Consider the following 19,389-nt stretch of genomic DNA (forward strand, 5'->3'; position numbering starts at 1 on the left):
TTTTTTACAAAAAATGTTGTGCGTCTGAAACACACAGCAGTCACTTTAATCACACTGCACCTAGTCCAGACTCCCTAATTGCAGACCTTCGCCATTGACGCCAGAGAAGTAGAAATTTAATTGACATCATTGTTGTTAATCCTGTCGGTTATATCCGACAAGAATTCTTAAACAAATTTTTTAATCCAACGGCTAGCTGACGTTAGCTAGCCGTTATTTTTGAATTTTTTTTACATTTTTTTTTACAAAATCTTTTTCCTTTAAATTCTATTTTTTTTTCTATAACTTCCTTTAACTTCTATTTTACAAAATTCGTTTCATATTTTTTTGTAAATTCTATTTTTTTTCCTATAACTTCTATTTTACAAAATTTGTTTCATATTTTTTTTAAATTTTATTTTTTTCCTATTACTTCTATTTTACAAAATTTGTTTCATATATTTTTTAAATTCTATTTTTTTCCTATAACTTCCTAAGTCATTATACAACATTAAATTAAATTAAGTAACATGAAACAACATTTAAATTTAATTTGTAGTTTTTAAATTTAAGTTGTTTTTAAACATAAGTTGTAGTTTTCCAATTTAAGTTGTTGTAGTTTTCAAATTTAAGTTGTTGTAGTTTTTAAATTTAAATAATGAATTATGTTTGGCCCTATGACCCTTTGGCCCTCGGTTGGAGACAGTTTTTTGTGACATAGCTAAAACGAGCCATATGACCCTTTGGCCCTTATTTGGAGATGGAGGCAAATATGGTCATGTACTGTTTATTAAAATATTAATATCTTGGAGGGCCAAAGGGCTCGCTAATGATGTGATGATAGAAGCACTCTCTCTCCTTTTTCTGTTTAGCCATGACGGACACCTTTATGTATGTAATTTTGAGACACCAAAAAGGAACAGAGGCTCAATCTAGATTTGTCATAACTACCAACCACCTCGAATTAAACCCAAGACCCTGTTCTAGAGCTGTCGGAACTAAAAGAAAGAGAAAGGCGGCTCTTCAATTACCGGGGTACATCTAGTCCTGTGCTTTAACCATAAAGCTAGCTAGATAAAATTCATCGGTTTGCTTTAGCCCTTTGGCCCTCGTTCTGTTGGGGTCTTAGCACCTGACTTTGTTATGCAAATAGCCACCCTATAACCACCATAAGCAGGCAAATTCTGTGAGAATTTCCGCATAAAAACTTCTATACGTACCGAGAAAATAAATAGTTTGTAGACATCTTAAGATGTAATTATCTCTGAGTTTATATGAGCACTTGAACTCTATGAGCACTTGAATTCTATGAATACTTGAATTCTTTCTAATCATCATATGGCCTATAGTTTAAGCACTTCAAATTTGAAGCATGCTGTATTGCAGAGTATACAATTCCTTGCTGCCTATGAGGTTTGTTATTTGTTTACTTTTTGTCCCTCTTCTTTAGTTAAGGCTTCTTTTTTGTTTGACTAAACTTTGATTTTTGTACTGCTAATGAAGATTTTTCAAGAGGCTTTTTCCTTTCTTAAATCAAGGATAAAATGAGTGTCCTAAAAGTTGCTTGATGGCTTTTGACAGCATGCTTGCAATCTCGAAAACTAGGGGAAAAGAACCTTCCTATGATGAAATTGAACCTATCTTCCGTCCCTCTCGAACTTGCCTCATGTCGCTCTCAAATGCCAGGTAAGCTATTGACCACCCTCTCTCCATCTTCTTCTTCTTTTTCTTTCGCTTCTCCCTGTGCAAATCTCAGAGGCGTCTACCACAATTGCTTCACCGGGTCCTCTTGTCATAAAATTAGTTATCATTATGAATTTTTATTACTTAAAGTTAAAGCATATGCAAATATTGAAGAGGTCCTTCGTCTTCCCAATACTCGTCTATTGAAGGGATGAATTTTTATTGATTGAAGTTAAATTAATGCGTATTATGTTATCAGTTTGGTGTTGTAATTTTACTTGCTATATATATACACATCCCAATATCCAACTCTGGTTTTTGTTAGCAGAAAGAGTAGGTCCAAGTGGCTAGCTGTGATAACCTCACAATAAGTATGTATTTCTTCTTTTATATAATCAATTCTATAGTTGCTGTATTTATTTTTTTCTCTGATTCATATTTGCATTCTACTCGTTTTCTTTGCAGCTGACTTATCAAGTTACTAAACAACAAGCGGATCTGCTGTTTTTTATTTTAGTCAAAGCAAACAAACTAAGGGTCTAAAAGATTGTCTAAATGGATCTTAAAATAGTAGAAAATGCAGAAAAGTTTGAAATAAATTGAGATCTAATATTGTGAGTTAATTATCTGTACTAAGCATAAAACAAAGGGAGTTCTTATTGATTCAAGGACGAACCATTTTATTAGAGGTGTGATATCCACACATCTCATTTTACTTCTCACACATCTTTTTAATTTTCAACTGTTGGATCAGATGAATTGAAGAAGATCAACGGATAGAAATTATCAAGAAGTGTGTGAGAAGTAAAATGGGGTGTGTGGATAGCACATCCCTTTTATCATGATATTTTGAACAATGAATGTGTGTTTTCAGGTAAACAAGAAGCTAAAGCATATTCTAAGGATTTTTCGACCTATTGTGGATAGTGAGATGCCAATTTTGTTCTTTTTTACGGAAATTTTAATATTTTATCTTTTGAAATAAGCGTTTTTATAAGCCAGTTAAGGCTCCCATGATTCAGAAGCCTAACCAATAATACTCTTCTATTTTTGGTGCCAATGAAACAAATAATTAATGGTTATCCGTATTGTACATTTAACGTCAGTGTTTTTTGTTTGCTAATTTTGAAATTATACTTGCAGTTAACTGAATTGGTAAAGAAAGGCTCGGTTCAGTGGTAAAGCCATGAATTGTCGATGGGAGGAGCGAAATTTCAAAGGTTAATTAAAAGGTCCCAATAAAAAAAACTTAACGAAAAAGAAAGTGTTCATACAACAAGAGACGCAAGAAATACACAACAAAACCAAAAGAAATCATTTTTCCATTTGACTACCATAGAAAACCAAACATGTTATTCTCAACAGGCTTCATTGACTAGAGAGTATTGACCAAATGGAGAAAGGCATACAAGTTGAAAGATTGATTTGCTACAAGACCAAGACTTGAATAACAAACATATGAATACATTTGGATAATAAACACATGAAACACGATGAACCATACATGCAGCTGTTTGCACCTAAAATGTACCCATTTTTACTTATTTGGGCAATTTGGGTAAAATATGGTATTTGGAGGATTAATGAGCAAGAAGACTAACTTTGAAGATATTTAGCTATCAAGTGGAGGGGTTTGACACTATAATATTGTTTCTCCCATTTGTTTGGGTGGTGGAGGTTTGTCAAGCCTTTATTTAATCAACAAATTGCATGCTTGTAAGGGCTGGTTTGGTATTGCTGTGCTTTAAAAAAAAGCTGCTGTGAGAATAAGCGGCTGTGCTGAGAAAATAAGCGGCTGTGAAATAAATCAACAGAGTGTTTGGTAAACTTTTTTGTAAAAGTGCTTTTGGAAAAAAAAGCAGTCTGATAGTGGGTCTTTTCATTAAAGGAGCACTGTAGTTCTGTGTGCTTTGAAAAAAAGCCAGTTTTCCAAAGCTACAAATTGCAGCTTCAGCTTTTTCCTTTGATTTCAGCTTATTCTCACAGCAGCTTCCAAAATAAGCCATTTTTTTTAAGTTTACCAAACACCAAAAACACTCCCAGCTTTTTTTCATATGAGCTTTTTTTAAAATCACCTCAACCCCAAACTGGGGCTAAATGGGTTGGAAGGCAACATACGGATGTGGATGTAGAGAACATGTGAAAGAAGCCAACTTGCTTCTTTTAAATGTTAGTTTATTACAAGTGGGAAGATATGTGATGAAAGCATGTGATGGAAATGCAAGTTCCCCTTTTGATATTATTTCTCCATGCAAATTGGCAAGTGAAATACAAACTGCCCAAGTTTCTTTCAGGCAGATGCAATGTCTTCAGCAGGGGGTTTCCTCCAAATCTCTATTTAAAGGAGCCCAAACACAAGGATTATGGACACTCAATCAAACAAACAAATACAAGCACAAACTCTGCTTAAACCAGATTTGCCTTCAACGAAGCTGTAGTCAGCCCAAGCCTTCATCCCTTTCGGGATCAACCCTCACCCAAAGCCTTTGTAATAGCTCTACTACCTTGTCTAAAACTTGTTGTAGTATCGATTTCCTTTTGTAAACCCATCTCCCTACCCCTCTTTCTAAGCTCACAAACCCCTTGATAAACCACAAAGATAGGAAGTTGCAAGACGATCAGCCTTGCCCGACAAGGTGAAACCTTGCCCGACCCTCTTTGTTTTTGTCTTTTCATTCAGTAGTCTAGCAATATGTTGTATACTTCCAGTTGTATCCAACTTATTTCTGGCAAGTTGATGATTAAAAAGGCTCCTCAGTTCTTGAATCTGATTTAAATATGTCTTCACAGATTAAATCAGATCTAAGTTCTAAGCCCTTGGACATGTAAGATTGATCATTTAAAAGTCCTTGGTCTCAAGGCATAAAAAAGAACTTTATGTGGACTTAACACATCCACGACAGTCTTTGATAAACAAGAAGTCCGAAGTTACTTGGGGCGCAGGTAATCGACCTATCCCTTAGTATTATTTCTATTATATTATGATTATCGTAGAACGTTTGAGCATAGAAGGAATTCTGATGGGAAGCCTCAAGGCCTACACCTAAGGCCCTACAAAGGCACCTATTTGGATTCTTTCTGCTTTTCGGGCTCGGGTAATTAGAAGTATAATAGTCATAATACTTATGTAATCAATGAAACAAACATTATATATTCAAGTGGGTTAGTTCCTGATTGGAAGCCTCAAGGCCTACACCTAAGGCCCTACAAAAGCACCTTTCATAACTAAAACAGCCTCTCGGGTATATATACAACTAAAACTCAACATCCGTTTTACATCTGCCATGCTGAAGATGGCAGTGGCACGCTTGAGCATTTAAAAGTTAATCTTGATTGTGAGCCTCAATGCCTATACCTAAGGCCCCACAAATGCGTCTTTCAAAGTTAACTCTGTCATTCTCTTTCAGCCTTGCTCGACAAGCCCGCCAGTGAAGCAGAAGCCCGACAGAAAGCATCGACCGGCGCCAACCTCTTGGGGAGCTGTGCGCTCGTCGGCTAGGAAACATCCCCAACGGAAATTCTAGCCACAAACAGCAGCATTCGACACTAACTTAATTTATTGACTTACACCAAAAGGGTATAGGTGTCTCCGTCCCTTAAGATGTCAACTTCAAGACCCTCGGATGTTCCAGTTTTTTTTGAAATGTGAGTAGAAATTAGAAAACATCTCCATATGACCTTTTTTAAAAATTGAAAAGATTTCATAAATTCTACATTTCAGATAATCAATCGTGAAGGATAACTCTACAAAATGCATTGCCCATCCACCGAGAGCTGAATGAGTTTCATAGATTTTGGGGGGGGGGGGTCTTCAGATAAATAAAGCCAAATGTTTAATACCAATCTCAACCACCAATTATAAGGTTAAATGAAAAAAAAAAAAAAATCTCTTTCATAAGTGGGGTGCTTATTCGAGCGTTTGAGTTCAAGGGAGAGACTAGATAGAGAGAGGATTAATGGTGGAGATCTAATATCAAGTCTCAAAACAAAACGTGCGTTTCATTTATTTCTTTTCCCAACGGTCCAAAACGACCTCGTTTTGGGCTTGGATAAACTTAGCAACTTTATCTTTTGACACATTAGAGATGCTCTTAGTGATTCTTAAAGAAAAAAAATTATTTATTTTACGGCCATAAAATTTAGAGGGAAAATTTGGAGAGAGTTGGAGATTTCACTGTAGATGGTACGATTTCTTACTTTGTGGATGCTTATGCCTGTTCAGAGAAAGAAAAGAAGAGAGAGTTGCTCATGTTCTTGCAAACCAGCATTCAAAACTCAGTTAGAATATCTTCAAAGTTTGAACAGAGAAGTGGATGAGTTTGTGGAGACAAAACTTGGTTATAAAAATAAAAAAAATAAAAAAAAATAAAAAAAAACACTCTTTTTGTTTCCTTACATCTCAAGCAATCAAAATCAAGATATATCTTTTGTTTTTTTTTTCCAAGACGAAAATAACAATTACAAAGAAAAGGCCTTGTGGCAAGAAGAGCTAGCAAAATCCCGTAATTGATTTTTAGAATTACGCTTTTTTGGTGAAGCATTTAACTCCAAGATTCCATGGTAAGGGGAATAGCGGTAATCTATGCCCACTTATACAAAGTGAGAGCGTGGAGAGAAATTGTAGAATGCTTAAGATAGTGTGATTCTCTTTATGCCCCCATTTATTAATTGTAATCTAAGAGGAAGGAGTGACTTATCATCTAAGAAATTACAATTCTAATAGGAAAGACTTGTCCTCCAAGAAATTACAATTCTATGTATGCATGTGCTCATTATTATAGTGATGGTGTAAATCCTAGTTATTAGATTGAGTTTTAGATTACCTTATTTTAGTGATTCTTTACTATTAGAATTGTAAGTACTTGGAGGATAAGTTATTCCTTCCTCTTAGATTACTATTAATAAAAAGGATTAATGTTAGGGTGACTAAATTTGTAGATAAAATTTTGTAAACTAAATGATATGGAAGTTGATTACTTAAACGTTGATAGACGTGCTCATTCATATTGGTGACACATCATTTAGTTTGCAAATTTTTTGTCTATAAATTTAGTCTCTCTAGCATTACCCTTAGTAAAAGTATTGACATGTGAGAATCACACAATCTTAAACATTCTACGATTTCTATCCACGCTTTCACTTGCTGCACCATCTCTCAACCCTTTAGAAAATGGCCACAACATATATCACAATGTTATGGTAAAATGTTCTATTCTTGTATAATTGGCATAGATCGCTACTAGGATTTGGAAATTGGGAGGTAGCGTTCTTAAACGCGTTAGTTATCCGAAATTTCTAGAGCATACACCAATTAAATGAATGGTTGGATCATGTGGAGTAAAAGATCCAACGGCCAAAAATAAAAGATTTGTGCCCTGAAGGCTTGGCCATCAGGGTGTTTGTGTGTGTAATATGTGAGAAAATACACTTGTTTACCGGTTAAATCTTGCTCCCCTTACCAACCAAACAAAAACAAGAAGAAGAAATCCTAAACCACACCCCCGACTATATATAAATAAAATCCAACGACTTCGAAAATTTTGCCAACTTAAAACATGAAACCTGCTTGAAATCCATGACCCGTTTTATGAGGAACCAGTTTGATTTTATATTTTTTTCCACAAATTCGTGGCTCCTCATTCTAATCCTCCCCAACTCTACCTCGTCATCTTGTGAGACATTGGCAAAATGCTGCAAAAATTAATAGTGTTGTGAGAACATTGTCTCGATTGAGTTAAAGTTGAGAAATCATTACCACATTTTTCTCTAATGCAACATATGTTAGGTGCCAAAAAACTGCGGTGTATATTATACTGCTGGTGAAAATTATGTAACATACACATAACGTTTAGCAAACTTGGGAGAATAAAATCACTTCCAAGTCAAAATAGTTAGGAGAAGAAAGTAGGCAAAATAAGGCCGTTAAGGGTCAAATCTGATCCAATTTGACCCGTCTTGCCATTCCCATATCATATTAGATTGTCGGAAGCAGTTGTAGCAAGTTCCTTTACAGAAAAAGGATCATTTTGACTTTCAAGTGACTAATTCACGAAAGAATTTCTTGATGACATTTTTGGCACCAAACAATATCGCGTAAACATCAATTCCAAATTTGGTGAATTTGTCGTACACATCGGAATCTAACGTAACACGATGAAACATATTATTAATTAATAGCAAAAGAAAAGAAAGATCATTTAGTAAAAACACAAAAGTCTTAAATCTTTTTATCTTCATCAAAACCAACAGTTGATATCCTAGAGTCCGACACAAAGTAGTACTTGTTTTTGTATATATAGACAACAACAGTGATGCCGCTTTGATCATCATCGTCTGCAGCATTAAAAAAATAAATACATAACCAAATAACAACAAATTCAGTACAAAGAAACAACAATAACATCAAACATTGCAGAAAATTGAATGCTGCAAAAACTGAATGCCAATTTTTTTTAGAAACATTGATGAATAAAAGAAAAGAAAAACGAAGGTCCAGCAAAAAAAAAAGACAACAAGAAGAGAAAAACAATGACGAAGAAATTTGAAACATGACATGGTCTGAAAACCTGAAAACAATCTGGTATGCATCTTGGCCACATGGGAATGAGCTGTGCTCTTGGCCACCTGGGAATGAGCTGGACGCCCGAGTCTATTCGCTCACAACAGCAACAAAAGACTATTTCAGCCAAATCACTAACAACCGTCTCTGGTGGGTAAAAGGACGGCAACGGGCAGCTCATAACACCGTGACCCGCCTCCATGCAAAAACAGCGGAGGGACTCTTCAACAAAATCTGCAACCAAACCAAAAAAATAAAAAAAAAAGTTACTAGTTACTTCAATAAATTACACTAAAAACCGCGTTCCTCAATCCTGAATCTGACTACATATATACCACTACATTCTTAAAAGCAAGTTTGAATCGTTAATGAAACATATGAAGTTAATGGAGAAGCTAGCTGCAGCACATTGCTGAAAGCACATATTTATGAACGAGTTACTGAATATCGACAAATTACTAGTTACCAAATGTCCATTCTCGGAAGCAACACATGGATAATAATATCTCCCCAAAACATCACAAGAAAACAATTGATGCAACCAGAAACTGAAGACCAAGAGAACAACATATCTACTGCCTATAATGGGCTTTTCTTCTATTTCCCTTCGGAAAGGTAAAAAGTTCCTAGTCACTTTATATCTTTCCCTATTGCCTCGTTCTTTCTGGTCGCATCAATCGACAAATTACTAGTTACTTCAATAGGTCGTACCTAGTGCACAAGGCTCCCGCTTTACGCAGGGTCTGGGATAGGTGAATGTTGGCTAGCCTTACCCCTATTTATGGAGAGACTGCTCCCAAGTCTCGAACCCGAGACCTACCGCTCATGGGCTAATGTACTTGCCATCGCACCAAGTGCGACCTCTTTACTAGTTACTTCAATAGATTACACAAAATTTTAGGCAACTAAATTCTTTCCCAGAACTACACATGGATAGTCTACACACCTATCAATTCCCAGATACAGAAACTACAACAATAATGAGCAAAAAATTGTTGAGAATTTTACTTGATTTTTGTACCAATTTCCTCAGGGGGTATATGCGCCTTAAATACTATTCTCAAATCAATTGAAATTACTCTCGCGATATCCCAAAGAACTTCATTCAATTACATAAACCAAAAATTGAATTAAAAAAGGATAAGTTTCAATATCAGAAATTCTGTTACCAAAACGAAATAATAAATAAAGAAAGAAATTCGTCAAAACACAACAAAAAGCATACGCACCAGCAGGTTCATCTTCTGCCTCACCAAGCGGTGATTGTTAGCTGGGACCGGTTCCCGATCATTCGACGCCACGGGATCTGTGTCTGTAAAAGGGAGTAGTAAGAGAGTGCATAAATTTTAGGGTTTGTTGTTGTGAACTTGTGTGGTGGTGGGGCATTGGCAAAGTGTTGCAAAAATTAATAGTGTTGTGAGAACATTGTCCCAATTGGGTTAAAGTTGAATGATCATTGCCACAATTTTCTCCAATGCAATATATGCTATGTGCCAAAAAAAAAAAAAAAAAAAAACTGCAGCATATATTATACGACGCAACATACACATAACATTTAGCAAACGTACGATAATAAAATCACTTCCAAGTCAAAATAGTTAGGAGAAGAACGTAAGCAAAATAAGGCCGTTAAGGTATGCCATGCATCCTGGCCACTCTATACGACACCGTGACCCTCCTCCATGCAAATTATACAGCGGCGGGGCTTTCTAAAATCGCAGATATAAAAAAAGTTATGTAATCAAAATTTTCATATTCAGAATGAATCATTGAGAAAAACACATAGCATATTGTGTGTATTACCTGGAGAACGGTTTCTGAAGTGGCTATTTGTATTCTGCAGTCTGGCTTTGAAAGAGGAATGAGGTTGAAATATGGAGGGTGTCTGATTTGTGAGGGCCTTGATATTTATACCTCACACTCTAGAATACATCAAAATCAATCCATTTATTGATTCCAATAAATTCCCTGACTTTTTGAGTACTCTCAGATTTAGAAAGTCACTCTAGAAATCTGGATTAAATACCACCAGATTTTGAAGGACTCTTTATACATCTTAATTGAATGCAACCTGCATTTCACTGATTCAATTAAAATCTTAATTGAATGCCCATGAATTTTCAAACTCCTTTAAAGTCTCATATAATCCTAATTCAATACAACCTCCTAAGATAATTTTCCAGATTCATATAACTTTTTTAGATACAGTCACAGTGCCGCATTTATTTGTGGTTATGAAAATAAGTTAAGTTGTTTTAAATGTTTGTCTTTTGATTTTCGTGTGCCTTCTTTTTGATAATCATTTCAACGGCTCATGTTGTTTCAGGTTCCAAAAATCTATGTCTCTCGATATTGCTATCGTGTCCCCTTAGATATATCCCGAGAGTATACTAATGATCAAATTATTAAAGGTGTGACAGAAAAAGAAGCTTTGAAGGCACCAATCAAAGATCATCCACCTTATTTTGTGCTCGGATTATCACGTAAAGTGGTGGATGAGTTCACGCCCAAGAAATCTACTCTATTTTTAGAAGGTATTTTTCTTTTGTGTTAATTAATCTTTTGATTTATATGTTAAGTTATCAAAATTTGTGTGTTGTTTTGTGTTAATAAGATCATAATGTTTTCTGTATGAAAATTTATGATCTTATTAACACAAAACAAACACACAAATTTTGATAACTTAAATATATAAATGAAAGAGTTAATTAACGCAAACGAAAAATACCTTGCAAAAAAAAAAAGAGTAGATTTCTGGGACATGAATTCAATCACCACCTTACGTGATGATCCGAGCACAAAATAAGTTGGACGATCTTTGATTGGTGCTTTCAAAGCTTCTTCTGTCACACCTTTAAGAATTTAATCATTAGTATACTCACAGGATATATCTAAGGGGACATGATAGCAATATCAAGAAACATAGATTTTTGGAACCTGAAGCAACAATTGAAACAACATGAGCCGTTGAAACGATTATTAGAAAGAAGGCACACGAAAATCAAAAGACAAACATTTAAAATAACTCAACTTATTTTCATAACCACAAATAAAAGCGGCACTGTGACCGTATCTAAAAACGTTTATGAATCTGGAAAATCAAATTAAGGCCGTTAAGGTCTGCCATGCATCCTAGCCACTCAGGCTTAGAGATGTAAAAACCATTTCACATCTCACTATAATACTGTGGTTGTTTGCTACGGAGCTCCAGCTCCAAGGCTTTTGTGTCTACATCCGGCATGCATCTTGGCCACCTGGGAATGAGCTGTGCTCTTGTCATTCTAGCAGGTATATTAGAATGGACGCCCGAGTCTATCCGCTCACAACAGCAATAACAGACTATTTCAGCCAAATCGCTAACAGCCGTCTCTGGTGGGCAAAACCACGTCAACGGGCAGCTCATATAACTGTGACCCTCCTCCATGCAAATTGAACAGCGGAGGGGTTCTTCAACAAAATCTGCAACCAAACCAAAAAAATAAAATAAAAAGTTCCTAGTTACTTCAGTAAAATACCCTAAAAAATTTTAGCAGCAAATATGCAAAGATTCAGTCTTAACGGATACCAAAGCAAAATAACAATCTGCAACCAGAAACTGAAGACCAAGAGAACAGCAATTCTACTGCCTACAATGGGCTTTTGTTTTAATTCCCTTGGGAAAGGTACAAAGTTACTAGTTACTTGATATCGTTGCCTATTGCCTCTTTCTTTCTGGTTGCATCAATTGATAAATTGCTTGTTACTTGAATAAATCACACATAATTTTTTAAGCAACTAAATTCATTCCCAGAAGAACTACACATGGATAGTCTAGACAGCTAACAATCCCCAGAAATAGAAACTTACAACAAGAAAAATCCGTACCAGTAGGTTCATCTTCTGCCTCAACAAGCGGTGATTGTTTAGTTGGCTGCAGTGCTTGATCATCATCCAGCGCCATGGGATCTGTCTTGTGTAAAATCGAGAAAGAGATTGTAAGAATATTAGGGTTTGTTGTAGTGAACTTGTGGTCGTGGGAAACTAGGAATTGGGAATTGGGAGGTAGCGTGCCTAAACATTTATTCTTCAACCCCCAGTTTCCGGCACACAAAAAAAAAAACACAAAAAGCAAAAGCATACATACATACCAGGTTTAGGTTTCTCCTCCTTCACATCTTCGGCCTCTCCAAGCTGTGGTTGTTTGGTATGGAGCTCCAGCTCCAAGGCTTTTGTGTCTACATCTGGCATGCATCTTGGCCACCTGGGAATGAGCTGTGCTCTTGTCATTCTAGCAGGTATATTAGAATGGACGCCCGAGTCTATCCGCTCACAACAGCAATAACAGACTATTTCAGCCAAATCGCTAACAGCCGTCTCTGGTGGGCAAAACCACGTCAATGGGCAGCTCATATAACTGTGACCCTCCTCCATGCAAATTGAACAGCGGAGGGGCTCTTCAACAAAATCTGCAACCAAACCAAAAAAATAAAATAAAAAGTTCCTAGTTACTTCAGTAAAATACCCTAAAAAATTTTAGCAGCAAATATCCAAAGATTCAGTTTTAACGGGTACCAAAGCAAATTAAGAATTTTCAACGGTTTATTATAAAGGTGTAATGTTAATGTGTGTAGACTCAAAACCGCATTCCTCAATCCTGAATCTGGCAACATATATACCACTACACTCTTAAAAGCAAGTTTGAATCGTTAATGAAACATATAAAGTTAATGGAGAAGCTAGCTACAGCAAATTGATGAAAGCACATATTTATGAACGAGTTACTGAATATCGACAAATTACTAGTTACTAAATATCCATTCTTGGAACCAACACAAGGATAACAATATCTCCCCAAAACATCACAAGCAAACGATTGATGCAACCAGAAACTGAAGACCTAGAGAAAAACATATCTACTGCCTATAATGGGCTCTTCTTCTAATTCCCTTCGGAAAGGTAAAAAGTTCCCTAGTTACTTGATATCTTTCCCTATTGCCTCGTTCTTTCTGGTCGCATCAATCGACAAATTACTAGTTACTTCAATAAATTACACAAAACTTTAAGCAACTAAATTCTTTCCCAGAACTACACATGGATAGTCTACACACCTATCAATTCCCAGATACAGAAACGTACAACAATAACGAGCAAAAATTTGTTGAGAATTTTACTCGATTTTTGTACCAATTTCCTCAGGGTATATACGCCTTAAATACTATTTTCAAATCAACTGAAATTACTGTCGCGATACCCCAGAGAACTTCATTCAATTACATAAACCAAAAATTGAATAAAAAAAGGATAAGTTTCAACATCAGAAATTCTGGTACCAAAACAGAAAAAAAAAAAATAAAGAAATTTGTCAAAACACAACAAAAAGCATACGTACCAGCAGGATCATCTTCTGCCTCACCAGGAGGTGATTGTTCATTTGGGACCGGTTCCTGATCATTCGGCGCCACGGGATTTGTGTCTGTAAAAGGGAGTAAGAGAATGTGTAAATTTTAGGGTTTGTTGTTGTGAACTTGTGTGGTGGAGGGAAATTGGGTATTAGGCAAGGCACCCCCACCCCACCAACAAAAAAAAAAAAGGTTCTTTTTAATCAAATGGTTAATAAGGTGTTATCTTTGTGTCAAAGTGCATTATTGAATCTTAACGAGTATGTACTCATACGAGCAAATTTCAATCGTTGATAACAAAAAATATAAATTAACGGAGATGCTCGCCGTATTCATGATCGATCGCAATGAAAAATGATTAGTTACTTGATATATATTATGCTATGTGGGTTATGCATCATCAATCATGCACGAACCAAACTAAAAGACCGTTTGATCTGTTTTTTTTGTTCAGATTATATAAAGCACATTTCAAGCAATGTCCGCACAAGTTATTAAGTATCAGTCTTGTCCGAAGGAAAACTAATTAGCAGCAAATATCCAAAGATTCAGGCTCAAAGGGTACCAAAGCAAATTAAGAATTTACAACAGTTTATAAGGGTGTAAGGTTAGCATGTGTCAAAACCGCCTGAATCTGACTATATATATATACCACTACACTCATAAAAGCAAGTTTGAATCGTTGATGATACATATAAAGTTAATGGAGAGGCTAGCTGCAGCAAATTGATGGAAGGACATTTATGAACGAGTTACTGAATATCGACATATTATTACTAGTTACTAAATATCCATTCTTGGAAACAACACAAGGATAACAATCTCTCTGCAAATTTTCACAAGGAAACGATTGATGCATCCAGAAACTGAAGACCAAAAGAACAACATATCCACTGCCTATAATGGGCTTTTGTTCTAATTACCTTTAAACAGTAAAAAATTACTTTCTGGTCACATCAATTGACATATTACTGGTTACTCAATAAATTACACAATTTTTAAGCATCCAAATTCATTCTCAGAAGTACACAAGGACAGTCTAGACGCCTATCAATTCCCAGAAACAGAAACGTACGACCATTTTTATACCAATTTCCTCAAAGTATATACATCTTAAATACTATTTTCAAATCAATGGTTAATAAGGTGTTACATTTGTGTGTCAAAACAGCATTCCTGAATCTAAACATATATATACTCATACAAGCTAATTTGAATCGCTGATGAAAATACATAAATTAATAGAGAAGCTAGCTATATTCAAGATCAATCCCGCCGAAAAATGACTTGATACTTGATATATATGTTATCCCCATGTGGGTTAGGCATCATCAATCATGCACGAAACAAACTAAAAAGACCCTTTGGTCTGTTTAATAGAGCACATTTCTAGGAATGTCTGCACAAGTTATTAAGTACGAGTCATGAATCTGACTACATATATACCATTAAACTCTTAAAAGCAAGTTTGAATCGTTAATGAAACATATAAAGTTAATGGAGAAGCTAGCTGCAGCAAATTGATGAAAGCACATATTTATGAACAAGTTACTGAATATCAACAAATTACTAGTTACTAAATATCCATTTTCGAAAACAACACAAGGATAACAATATCTCCCCAAAACATCACAAGCAAAGGATTGATGCAACCAGAAACTGAAGACCAAGAGAACAACATATCTACTGCCTATAATGGGCTTTTCTTCTAATTCCCTTTAAAAAGTAATAAGTTACTAGGTACTTGATATTGTTCCCTATTGCCTCATTTTTTCTGGTCGCATCAATTGACATATTACTGGTTACTAAATAAATTACACAAAATTTTTAAGCAACCAAATTCATTCTCAGAAGTACACAAGGATAGATAGTCTAGATGCCTATCAACTCCCAGAAACAGAAACACACGACAATTTTTATACCAATTTCCTCAAAGAATATACGTCCTAAATACTATTTTCAAAGCAATGGTTAATAAGGTGTTATATTTGTGTGCCAAAACAGCATTCCTGAATCTAAACATTTATATACTCATACGAGCAAATTTGAATCATTGATTAAAAAATATAAATTAACAGGGAAGCTAGCTATATTCAAGATCGATCCCGCCGAAAAATTACTAGATTCTTGATATATATGTTATCCCTATGTGGGGTAGGCACCATCAATCATGCACGAAACAAACTAAAAGACACTTTGGCATTTTTTTTTTTTTTTAGAGATTATATAGAGCACATATCTAGAATGTCTGCGCAAGTTAATAAGTATGGGTCATGTCCAAAGGGAATCTAATTAGCAGCAAATATCCAAAGATTCAGTCTTAATGGGTACCAAAGCAAATTAAGAATCTGCTATCAGAAACTGAAGACCAAGAGAACAGCTATATCTACTGCCTGTAATGGGCTTTTGTTCTAATTCCCTTTGCCTCTTTGGAAAGGTACAAAGTTACTGGTTACTTGATATTGTTCCCAATTGCCTCTTTCTTTCTGGTTGCATAAATAGACAAATTACTAGTTTTTTTTTCTTTTGGACAAACAACAAATTAATAGTTACTTCAATAAATTACACAAAATTTTTAAGCAACTAAATTCATTCCCAGAAGAACCGCGCAAGGATAGTCCAGACACCTATCAATTCCCAGAAACAGAAATTTACAACAATATGAGCAAAAATTTGTTGGGAATTTTACTCGATTTTACACCAATCTCCTCAGAATACATTCGTCTTAAATACTATTTCCATATCAATTAAAAATACTCTTGCGATATCACAGAGAATTTCATTCAATTACATAAACCAAAAGGTGAATAAACTCAATATAAAATAAGGACAAGTTTGACATCAGAAATTCTGGTACCAAAATGAAAAAATAAAAGAAATTCGTCAAAACACAAAAAGCATACCAGCAGGTTCATCTTCTACCTCAACAAGCGGTGATTGATCATCCAGCGCCTTGGGATCTGCGTCTGTGTAAAATCGATAAAGAGATTGTAAGAATTTTAGGGTTTGATGGGAATTGGGAGGTAGCGTGCCCAAACATTTATTCTTCGACCCCCAGTTTCTGGCACACAAAAAAAACACAAAAAGCAAAATCATACATACATACCAGGTTCAGGTTTAGGTTTCTCCTCCTTGGAATCTTCTGCCTCTCCAAGCCGTGGTTGTTTGATAGGTCGCGGATCCTCATCGTCCCCGTCCGGACGGGTATTGGGCACCGGCGCCATTGGATCTCTGTCTGTGAAATCGAGAAAGAGACTGCAGGAATCGAATTGGGAAATTGGGAATTGGGAGGTAACGTTTTTATTTTCTTTTTCCTTTTTGGTCGAGGGAGGTCGTTCTTGAGGGCAAGTCGAACCCTAACTTTGTGCCAGCACCCGCCCATTTAGTAACAAGCTCCAACGCCAATGCATCTGCATCCTAAAAAAATGGCATTCAATGAAAAATATGCTCCATCTTTACAAAATACTTTGGCATCCAGCATATTTAAAATATTTTTAAATTTTTCTAAAAAAATAAAAAAGTTTTAATTTCGGATAGGATTTTTAATCAACCTCGTTACGCCACGTGTCATTATCCGAATATACTATTTTGTGAATAGATTTCCACTAAGATTTTCAACCAATCGCTATGTGTTACTTCCGTTTTACAATAATTTAGCCAAGATAAGATTTTCAACCAATCACGTCATGTCACATGTCATTATCCGAATGTATTATTTTGTGGATAGATTTCTAATAATATTTTCAACCAATCCCGACACACCACGTGTCACTTCCGGTTTACAATAATTTAGCCAAGATTTCGATAAGATTTTCAACCAATCACATAGTGCCACGTGACATTGTCTAGAACCTCATCCTTCCTTTTTTTGTCCATATAAACCCTACATACCTACATCCATCCTCACACCAAGCTCAATCCTTCTTTTTAGCTCAGAATCCTTGTTCATCATTTTCAAATCTTGAGTTCTTATTATAATGTCTTCTTCAAGGAGAGTGTATAAACAGTTGCAGGAGCAACAGAAAAGGTTGTTGGCACAACAAGCAAAATTAGCCAATCTCGAAGAAGGTGGAGGTGGAGATGAGGTTTTCTTTATGGAGGAGGATGAGGATGATCACCATAGAAGGCATAGGGCCTCACATTCCCGTCGTGTCATGGAAGCTGTGGGTCAGATAGTCAAACCAAGACGTGCTACAAACCTCGATAGAAAAAGGGAAAGACGAGGTAAAGATCTCTTGGAAGATTATTTTATTCCCAACAGCATATTCCCTGATCATGTTTTTAGACGTTGTTTTAGAATGTAACGAAATTTGTTCGACAAAATCATGAGTGCTATTTGCAATCATGATCCATACTTTGTGAAAAAAAAAGGATGTTTTTCATGTTCTAGGTCTTATTCCCGAGTAAAAAATTACGGCATCCTTGCGAATGCTTGCATATGGAGCATCCGCAGATCAAGTGGATGAGATCGCGAGGATGGGAAGAACAAATGTTCTAAAGTCCCTGATGCGGATTTGCTCTGCAATTGAAGTCATCTACACCAATGAGTACCTCCAGATACCCACGCCAAGGGACATGCGCAGGCTTCTGAGGAAGGGTGAGATGCGAGGCTTCCCTGACATGATTGGAAGCATCGATTGCATGCACTGGACTTAGAAAAACTGTCCAAGTGCGTGGCAAGAAGCTTATGGTGACAGAAAATAAGCCAAAAACATTATTTTGGAAGCGGTGGCTTCATTTGATACATGAATTTGACATGTTTTTTTTTTGGTGTTCTAGGAGCTCAGAATGACTTAAATGTCCTTACCCAATCACCAGTGTTTGACGAACTGTTGCAAGGAATATGAGCTAGATCTGATGAACAACTCAAGAACACGTATCTATTATGCTCATGACCGGACCAAAGATCCCGTGCAACACGAGCCGTTGAAAAGCGATGGACGTTACAATGAATTGATAGTTCAGCGGTACACTGATGTGCAAGAGCCATACTGGCACATAACCCGCCAGAATGACTTGATTGAGTACCAGTGGGGATTGCATGAAGGCGAAGATAATTAAAATGAGGCTTGTGGTTGAAGAATAAATTGTATTTTTTTTTTAAGTTTATGTAATTCTATGTAGTGTGTTTTATTTTTAAATTTATTTGGTGAGTTTATGTAATCTTATTTTATGTGATCTTATTTTGTGAGTTTATGTAATCTTATTTGGTGAGTTTATCGGGTCATGAGTAGTGTGAACTCAACATTCACATAATGTAACATCTTCAATGAGCTTCCACGAAGACATTTTTTTTCTCGTAACGTGTAGAAAATATTGAAATGTAGATAGTATAGAAAGTGTAGAAAATATTGAAATGTGGTGTAAAGGTGGAAGATGAGGGTTAGGTATTTATAGAAAAAAAATAACATTTTTAAAAAAAAATTGTATTTTTTTTTTAATTTTCTGTATTTTTTAAATAATTTTTATGTATTTTTTTTATATTTTTTAATAAATTTTAATATGGTTAATTAATCTGGACCATTGGATTTGAAAAATATTCAAATCCAAGAGCCAGGGAGTTGCCATGTGGCCAACGGCCATATTTTTTATCGTTGGGCTTTTTTTTTATTATTTTTATTTTTTTTGACAAAAAATGTGGACCATTGATATGTGATCGAACGGTCTATTTTAAAAGTCAAATTTAAATTTTTTTACCCTTGAAAATCCAACAGTCTATAAAAAATAGCCATTCGAAATCCAACAGCTAAAAGTGGGCCACGTTGCCTACTCGGGTTGTGGTCTGAGTGC

At 35.6% G+C, this 19,389-nt stretch overlaps 1 protein-coding gene and 1 long non-coding RNA gene across 8 annotated transcripts in view; both read right to left on the minus strand.

The window, feature by feature from the left end:
• The window catches only part of LOC103448735 (uncharacterized), a 35,272-nt gene extending 18,231 nt beyond the window's left edge, over positions 1–17,041 (minus strand). For 5 of the 7 annotated variants that reach the window (XM_070808787.1, XM_070808786.1, XM_070808785.1 and 2 more), the window contains exons 1-5: positions 16,706–17,041; positions 16,503–16,565; positions 13,590–13,673; positions 12,349–12,666; positions 12,086–12,166 (exon numbers count right to left, since the gene is read on the minus strand). In XM_070808787.1, coding sequence (XP_070664888.1) covers positions 12,086–12,166; positions 12,349–12,666; positions 13,590–13,673; positions 16,503–16,565; positions 16,706–16,823 — 664 coding nt within the window. In that variant the 5' untranslated portion in view covers positions 16,824–17,041. Of the gene's footprint in view, positions 1–10,212; positions 11,681–12,067; positions 12,167–12,348; positions 12,667–13,589; positions 13,674–16,502; positions 16,566–16,705 lie in introns of those variants that run through there. The other 2 variants (XM_008388005.4, XM_070808783.1) reach the window with 2 other exon arrangements.
• LOC139189676 (uncharacterized) lies at positions 7,859–10,165 on the minus strand. The gene is made up of 4 exons (XR_011573516.1): positions 10,025–10,165; positions 9,790–9,930; positions 9,451–9,533; positions 7,859–8,455 (listed from the first exon to the last, which is right to left on the minus strand). It is a non-coding gene; the product is annotated as an uncharacterized lncRNA (long non-coding RNA).
• Positions 17,042–19,389: the final 2,348 nt, after the last annotated feature.

Source organism: Malus domestica, chromosome 11, assembly GCF_042453785.1.
Source record: "Malus domestica chromosome 11, GDT2T_hap1".
Taxonomy (NCBI): Eukaryota; Viridiplantae; Streptophyta; class Magnoliopsida; order Rosales; family Rosaceae; genus Malus; species Malus domestica.